Below are 9,225 nucleotides of genomic sequence, written 5' to 3'. Positions count from 1 at the left end.
TATATGACATACATAAAGGGTTCCTGTGTACATAAGCCAAAAAGCTTATAGGATATCCTTTTAGTTGAGCTTGTACAAGTGAACTGTACTGTCATGAAACTGTACTTTTCCTATGCAACCTTCTAATAAAGTCTTCAATCAATCAATGAATTCAATCAATCAATATTTGTGTTATATTGGTGAGTGGGTGGTGACAGCATCTCCAGTTAAAAAGGTCTTGCTTGCCCTTGGATGTAATCCAGAATGCCTTTCGCATGCCTAGATCCCATTTGCAGTTTGGGAAGAAATCTCCTGCCGGCTGAGGTTGAGTAAAATAATATGTGGGCAGATTTGAGTATGCAACCGATATGGATCCAAATGGCAGATGACAGCAGCATCAGACTGAGAGGGCTTATCTGTGCACGTGCTCATGTGTGCAAGTGTGACAGTCTATCGTGGTTGTGTGTGTGTGTGTGTGTGTGTGTGTGTGTGTGTGTGTGTGTGTGTGTGTGTGTGTGTGTGTGTGCGTGCGTGCGTGCGTGCGTGCGTGCGTGCATGCGTGTGTGCGTTGTGTGTGAGCCTGTCTGTGTGCGTGCACATAAATTAATGCGTGAGTATGAGTGCGTGTATATGTGTGAGATCAAATGCACATGTGCACACACCCTCTTTCACAGGGGATCCATCATCTGGCTCATATTACAAAGCAGTAGGGATCCTCAGTCAATTCCGGCTGACGGATGAAAAGAAGAACAGAGTTGGCAGCTATGTCAATAACAGGCATGGCCTCTCTCGACATCTGCCAGCGTCTAACCCTGGCTCCGCTCCCTCTCACCCTGCTCTCTCAGTTCTGCATGCCCTACCAACCCCCCTACCCACCAGATGTGACTCCCACTCACATCTGTCACACCCAGTCTCACCCTCACCCTAAGGTCAGTCCATATTCACTTCAACTCCACTTAAGCCCTGTTGTCAAAAGAATGTTCAAACCCATCTACAAGCTCACAACACGTCGCAGAGCTTGTAGATGGGGATATTTCTTTTTTTTGTTTTTTTTTGTTTGACAAATTTAAAGTAGGAAAAGGGCTTCTGTGTTTGGATTGCAAAGAACATTTCGTCACTGTCGGGCAGAAACCTTGTATCTCCCAAGTTTCAAATTCGGACGTTTTTTCGCGAAGTAAAACCCTCACACAAGACTGTCGTTTACTCGTTTAAATCATTTCCAGGGTTGTTTGGAAAGCAGGCTGACTGACCCTAACTGTCATGTTAGCTTCATCATACATGCTTTCAGCCTTTCACTCTATATTGTCACCCACTTGTGACTTGTTACATCCTATCCATCCACTTTGTGCACTGTTCATCTCACACAACACATAGTGTGAAGCCCCTCATCACAGCCTCATGCATTATCTCTCTTCTCTTCACTGACCAGGCGCCCAGTAGATCTTCAAGGTCTATTTATGTGCCATTTTTGTTGGTAATTGAATGACAATGTTACCTTCGCTTCCCTGTCCACCTACTGCATACACTATGTACACCTCACTAGTCCAGGAACAGACGACCAGCTCGGTTTTTGCTCCTTTTTTTGGGGGGTTTATAGCATTATTACAATTCTGTACTTGTACTCTACCCTTATATCTTGGTTTCATCCTTGCTGTGGTTGCACACAGTATGACGAGTAATAAAGGTCTGTCTGTCTGTCTATCTATCTCTCTATCAATCTACCTACCAACCAATTTCAATGTACATGAAATTGATAATGAATCTAGGTAATGAAAGAGATGGTTTTGGACTGCAAAATTCTACATGCATTTCTGGGGAACCTTATGTTCTTTAAAGAACAATTCTGTCAATATACTGTCTATAATAAATTGTCTATTCAAAACCTCTGCTATATACATATATCTTTGATGAAATGTAATAGCAAAATAACATTAATGTGCATTGGATTATAAGCAAGTTTCAGTCTCCACACATTGATTTTCATACTGTTCTGAAATGAACGTAATTTAATGGCTCCCTCGAAAATCTAACAGACGTATGCTTTGGGAAATCGTTGGCAGTAATATATCAAGTGTACCGTGAGGCGTAGACAATGGTCGAAACATGCCAAATCGTATGCAATATCCTGCAAAAATATAAAGAATGTGGTCTGCAAAAGTCTTTGGCAAGGCACTTGGCAGTAAAGTCCATAATTTCTTTTCATTCCATATTATCAGTTACTTTTTTAGGGTAGGTGTCATGTTATTCAAGTGGTGAATATATCGCTTAAGGGCGCAGCTATACAGATGTAGCAGCGGGACCTCCACAGGGACAGATAGGTAGTAAGTGGATTAGTGTGCGAGAGAATGAACATGTTATTTTAAAGGTAGCACATGTGGGAAGGGGAATTCTAGGTATGTTCTTTGCTACCGTCACTTCTCTGAGTAGATACCAGAAGTGGACCCAAAGATAACAGCCCATGCCACTGAAGGAGGACGGATAAGGGGCAGGGAAAGAGAGAGTGGCTGTTTACCCTATAGTATTTTCCCTTCTTGTTCCTTATCACATCTTTAAACGTTGGCATGTATTCACTCTATTTAATAGGTCGAACATGACACAAACACTAACCAAGGTGAGTGGTCTGAGATTCTCCGGGGGCCCCCATGGTGAAAACATACTTGTGATACTGTAAGGGCCGATGCATACTCCACTTTTAGAGCCGAATTTATTTCAGTTCAACTCTGTCTAAACTACAATATGACATAGTGAACCAAACCGAAATAAATTGTATGAAAGCAGAAGTAGTTGTATTCAATTGGATGATTGGCTGCTCAGCTTTCTTGGGCAGGTGTGTGTGTGTGTGTGTGTGTGTGTGTGTGTGTGTGTGTGTGTGTGTGTGTGTGTGTGTGTGTGTGTGTGTGTGTGTGTGTGTGTGTGTGTGTGTGTGTGTGTGTGTGCGTGCGTGCGTGTGTGTGTGCGAGCGTGCGTGTGTGTGTACGGAGCCGATAGCTGGACCACCTACAGCAGACATCTGAAGGCCCTGGAGCAGTGCCACCAGTGATGTCTACATAAGATCCTCAGGATCAGTTGGGAAGATAGGCAAACTAACATCAGTGTCTTAAAGCCAAGGAAGCCAACATCCCCAGCATCACCACAAGTTCCACAACCATCACTCGACAGCAGCTACGGTGGACAGACCACGTCATTTGTATACCTAACTACCTCCTTCCGAAGCAAATGCTGTATGGCCAGCTGAAGGAAGGACAACGCACCCTAGGTGGGCAGAAAAAGAGGTTTAAAGACAACATCAAAACCCACCAGAGGAAGTGTCACTTCAGCCTCAATAACTGGGAGGAGGCCGATCTTCAGAGAGGCATGTGGAGCAGGATGGTCCATGAAGGCACATCACTGTGCCGCAGAAGCAAAGCGGCAACAAAGAAAGGAGAGATCCACCACCAAAACAGCTCCTCAAGCCACCACCCCTATGACAACCATTCACATATGCAACCACTGCAATAGAGACTGTGAATTGGCCTCTACAGCCACCTGAGGACCCACAGATGACCAGACCCACCGACAGGAGGACAACCATCGTTTCAAGTGATAGCCGATGATGGTGTGTGTGTGTGTGTGTGTGTGTGTGTGTGTGTGTGTGTGTGTGTGTGTGCGCGTGTGCGTGTGTGTGTGTGTGTGTGTGTGTGTGGTTATGTCTAAGTCAGAGACGTGGCTGTGGTCTGCAGACAATTTTAATATAGGATTACAATTGATAAATGGGGCACAACAAGTGTTGTGAATTCCTTACACTTGAACCTTGACATCTACAGCACAATGTCTTGTCGAAACCACACATTATACTGTACACCTCCGTTGTTGTAAGCACTGACTTACCACTGTGCCGGGCGCCTGCTGGCCTGGTGGTCAAGGCGCATACCACATACTAGGCTATGATGCCTGCTGGTGTCGCCGGTTCGATTCCCGATCCGGACGACCTTTGCCACATGTCATTCCCCATCTCTCTCCCCATTTCCTGTCAGTCTACTGTCCTATCAATAAAGGCATAAAAAGCCCAAAAACAAATCTTAAAAAAAAAAAAAAAAAGACTTACCACTGTGCCACCCGAGCAGAATATAAGTCAGGGGTCTTCAATAGGGGGTCTGGGACCCATAGAGGGTCCTCAGAGTTACTACAGGGGGTCCTCCAAATCTTCCAATCTTTTTATATTAACCCTAGTGTCCATATTCTGAGAACGGTAGCCAAAAATAGCAGATCTACAAGCTCACAACGCCTTGCACTGCAAAGAGCTTTGGTGTAGAAGGGAAAAAGAGCAGGCTAAGTAGAGTGAAAGGTCAAGTGTATTAGGTAAAGTGGTTAAATATCTGAAAACACAAATTGACATGAATCCAAAATACACTGATGATTGTGCTGTCAAACAATGAAACTAATCTATGAAAAGGTTGTGGGGGTCCCTGCTTCATCTCTCTCTCTCAACTAAGGGATCCTTGTGCCTGAAAACGTTGAAGACCCCAGATATAAGTGGTCTGATGACATGCTACGTGAAAAGTGAAAGTACAGTATGTACCAAAAGAGATATTTTACATTCACATCCTAATTATTTTTGGACTATAAAAGCTTCATGTCAGCAAAAGGAGGGAATCTTCACTAAATGAGGCTGACGGAGAAGCAGATTGGTGGCAACCTGCAGCCAGTATATGAAAACGCTGTGGCTAATCAGCATCTGTTAACAATCCACGGCTTCTGAATATTTTCTGAACTTTTCCCCCAAGAGTGAATATCTGCCAGAGACACTCCATCTGGCTCACACTCGCAGTGACACACGCACACACGCACGCACGCACGCATGCACACACACATTCTCTACACCCCCCCCCCCCTCTCTCCTACCATGCTGTCTCTGACTCGCTTGCCCGTTTTCCTCCTTGAGATGGTGTTGGTGATGTGTCTTTTTATGTATGCGCATGTGTATGAGAAACTGTCCTCATATTGGCCTTAATTCTTCTTGTCTAGTAACCTGTGTATACTACTGCCATATTGAAAAGCTGGCTATTATACATTGTGTAACATAAGTAGCCTACTTTAAGTATGCAACATAAGTAGCTTACATAATAACAATGTAAATTGAAAATCTTCAAAGCATGTATTTCAAATCTCCATAAAGCTCATGCTGGAATTACAACGAAACATAGGTTGCAAACAATTACATAGTAAGGTGGCACATTTTTGATGCAGGTTGTAATACAGACAGAATATCTGCTTACAATAATACCACAAAGTCCTATTAGTTCATTCATACAGTTACACTGTGTGTGTGTGTGTGTGTGTGTGTGTGTGTGTGTGTGTGTGTGTGTGTGTGTGTGTGTGTGTGTGTGTGTGTATGTGTGTGTGTGTGTGTGTGTGTGTGTGTGTGTGTGTGTGTGTGTGTGTGTGTGTGTGTGCATGCCTGTGTGTGTGTGTGTGTGTGTGTGTGTGTGTGTGTGTGTGTGTGTGTGTGTGTGTGTGTGTGTGTGTGTGTGTGTGGGTTAGGGTTAGGCTTTGTGCACATGTGCGCACCCAGCACTGACGTGCGTGGAGCGTGAGCTACTGAGGACATACAGGACAGCTGGCGAGGAATCCGTTCAGTGACGCGTGTCACAGTCAGATCCGTGCGGTGACAGACCATGCAGTGACACTGACAAAAGCAATGTGTGAACCAGACACATAGCACCCGTTGGTGTGAAACCACAGCACCTCCACACTGCCAACCCCTGGAGTGTGTGTGTGTGTGTGTGTGTGTGTGTGTGTGTGTGTGTGTGTGTGTGTGTGTGTGCGCGTGTGTGTGAGTGTGTGCCTGTGTGCGTGTGCCTGTGTGCGTGTGTGCGTGTGCCTGTGTGTGAGGTGATTGCCTGGCAGGGCAACTCATCACTGTGGCGAGCAGTGGTGTAAAGTAACTAAGTACATTTACTTAAGCACAATTTTGAGGTATTTGTACTTTACTTGACTATTTCCCATTTCCAATACTTTTACTTCAACTCCACTACACCTCGGATCCAAATATTGTGCTTTTACTCCACTACATTCATTTGAAAACTTTAGTTGCTGGTTACTTTGCAGAAATAAGTTATAATATTTTAAAACTTACATAAACCACTTATACTGTGGCTATTTGAAAATAGACGATCTGTTATTATCTGCTATTTTCAAACATTTTATACTTTGACTTTTGGTACTTTAAGTAGATTTTGATGCCAACACGTTCATACTAGTACTAGTACATTCTGAATTCCGGACATTTAATATTTGTAAAAGAGTATTTCTATATTGCAGTATCAATACTTTTACTAGTAAGTAAAACATTTGAGTACTTTTTCCACCACACACACTGTGTGTGTGTGTGTGTGTGTGTGTGTGTGTGTGTGTGTGTGTGTGTGTGTGTGTGTGTGTGTGTGTGTGTGTGTGTGTGTTTGTGTGTGCGCGCGCGCAAGCCTGTGTGCCTGTGTGTGAGGTGATTGCCTGGCATGGCAACTCAACACTGTGGCAGAGCAGAAAAGGCTCTGCCACAAACAACTAGCTGGCTGTCAGCAGCCCAAAGACTTAAGACCTCCATAATCACCTCATCGTCCTTCACCAGTCAGGCAAAGAGTATCATTAACAAATCACTCCTGTCAAAAGTCTTAAAATTCAGACTCTCCAGCCAAAAGCCATCTGAATATCACATCAAAAGAAATATGAATTGTCCATTACGTAATGAAAACTCTCAAGCTGTAGTTAATATGTTTCTATTCCAACATGCCAGGCATATACTATGTTGTTGGAGAAAAAAAGTTCTTCTTCAAAGACACATTCAATGATTCAACCATAAACAAAAACAATATTTAAGATCACATTAAAGGCCCAGTATTTCTACAAATGCTACAAAATGTTACAAAACCTGTGGTAGCCACTAGCCAACAAAAAGTTGTAAATTTTACATTATTTATGACCATTTTCCAAAGCATACATTTATTCTGTAACCAGTGAGGCGAGGTTGCGCTGAAACAACAGAGACTGACACAATATGTCCATATATGGGAATTCCCAGATATGGGCTTAATATTGATGACATAAGGGATCTCCATATATGGGCATAAAAGGGACAAGTGTGGTTGCCGTGATGCGGTTTTCTCCTAACAGGGGATAAGGCTGAATTAAATGAAATCACTTACTCTTTAAAATATGTCCCAAATTGTAGCTTTAATCAAATAAACGCTTGTGTCCCTATTCTGGGTCAAACATTCGGCAAAAATAGCCTCTTAAGGTTAAGGTTAAGTGGTTAAGAGGCACATTTTGTCTGTAATCTTAACCTTATTATGTCTTTCTTTTGTGTATGAAATTATGCCACAGAGGACATGCAAGTAAGAGTAGCTCAGAAAGGAACTAGCATCCCTCAATCAATATTGTGTGGGCCTTTAAATCAATCATAAATCAAGGCAGAGTTTCCTATGACTCAAATGCTATGCCTATAAACACTGTAGAAGTTGTTTGTTTCTCTGCTGCTATGCTCTTGCACACACCCAAGAGGAATATCATTTGAACACAACTCTAGCATACAAATGCGGGATCGATCGATGCAGGGCGCGGGGTACACACACGCACACATTGTGAATCTGGTTACAGGAACATGTGTGTGTGTTACAAGGACTGAGTCTGTATCTCAGAGAAGGTTAGCAGTCACTCAGCATTCTTACCCACATTGTAACATGTTTGGACATCTGCTATAAGGGGGAGAGGGGGGGGGGGGGGCTTACCGCATCAAACAAAAAGCACGGTGCCTATCTTCTCATCTGTACAGAGAGCAACATCAAAACACTCTGCCTGAGACGTCCAAATATAAGACCTCACCTGGTTGCACCACCCAGCACTGTCAACACAATCAAAGTCAATCATCTGCTGTGAAGTTGAACTGTGAAGAAGAAAAGCATGGGTTACAGATGCAACCACAACCTCTCTCTGTGTGTGTGTGTGTGTGTGTGTGTGTGTGTGTGTGTGTGTGTGTGTCTTTGGAGCTGTGTACAGTATCTTGAAGAGGATATGAATGTGTGATGATTAAAGGCACAGACCCTATCAGCTGCGGGCTCTGTGTGTGTGTGTGTGTGTGTGTGTGTGTGTGTGTGTGTGTGTGTGTGTGTGTGTGTGTGTGTGTGTGTGTGTGTGTGTGCACGCCTGCACGCTTGCAAGTGTGTGTTTGTCTTTGTGGTTGGATACAAGTGTACAGTATATATATTTATCTGCATGTGTATATACACTTTGCTAAGGAGGGCACGCGTCTGCTTTGTTAAAAGACCTCTAGTCCTCCTCCTACAGACCCAGGTGGTTTGGAGCCTTTGTCTGGATCTGGCTCTCCGCTGTTTAGCTCGTCAGACTCGTGATTTGAGAACCAACTTCCACCTTCTAAGTGCAGGGATTGATGACAGGCTGTCAGTGTTCAAAAAGTGAATTACAGTGTCGTTTGGGACTGAGCTGAATTATGGAACAGAACAATATTTTCAGCTGTGAGTTGAAGGAGACGAAAAGCATAAGATGAAATGAGAAGAGAGGAGAAGAGAAGAGCTGCTGGTGAGGTGCAGGCAGATTTGGCCCTACTGGGGGCGCTGTTAGCACATGGAGGGTCCAAAGCGGGGAACATGAGCAGGGCACATTTTGACTAAACCAGTGGTTGACCAGCGTAAATGGACCCAGTCTAAAGTTCAGCGTGAATGCACACGCCATATGGTGTATATGTGATTGTCTGTATTGTGTGTGTGTGTGTGTGTGTGTGTGTGTGTGTGTGTGTGTGTGTGTGTGTGTGTGTGTGTGTGTGTGTGTGTGTCCGTGCGTGTGCGTGCGTGCGTGCGTGTGTTGACATGTACTGTAGGACGTGTGCCCAAGGAAACACACGCCACACACATAGCCCACCGTGGTTGACAGTTGGTAGTTGGTGGAAGGAGGTATTAGTTACAGGATTGAGCAATTATTTGATTATAAAATAGCCTCCACTGTGTGTTTTTAGGCACGTATGCCAGCTCCTGTATGTGTGTGCCAGCAGCAGGCAAGGCTCAGAGTGTGTGTGTGTGTGTGTGTGTGTGTGTGTGTGTGTGTGTGTGTGTGTGTGTGTGTGTGCATGCGTGCGCGTGTGTGTTAGAGAAAGTTCCGAAAGACTGGAGTGAAAGAGGACGCGTGCACTGCAGTGAGCAACTGAGCATGCGTGTGCGCGTGCATGATGGTTTCATCGATGGTGTTTTCATCGATGAGTCA

General features: G+C 44.1%; 1 protein-coding gene across 1 annotated transcript in view; it reads left to right on the top strand.

The window, feature by feature from the left end:
- Positions 1–758: 758 nt before the first annotated feature.
- The window catches only part of apcdd1l (adenomatosis polyposis coli down-regulated 1-like), a gene marked incomplete at both ends in the record, with an annotated part of 31,934 nt that continues 23,467 nt past the window's right edge, over positions 759–9,225 (top strand). Inside the window, 2 exons of the mRNA XM_080728247.1 lie at positions 759–908; positions 2,563–2,590. Of these exons, the coding sequence (XP_080584373.1) occupies positions 759–908; positions 2,563–2,590 (178 nt within the window). The remainder of the gene's footprint in view (positions 909–2,562; positions 2,591–9,225) is intronic.

Source organism: Nannobrachium achirus (genome assembly GCF_963921795.1).
Source record: "Nannobrachium achirus genome assembly, chromosome: 6".
In the NCBI taxonomy this organism is placed as follows: Eukaryota; Metazoa; Chordata; class Actinopteri; order Myctophiformes; family Myctophidae; genus Nannobrachium; species Nannobrachium achirus.
This window is presented reverse-complemented; position numbering and strand designations above follow the sequence as displayed.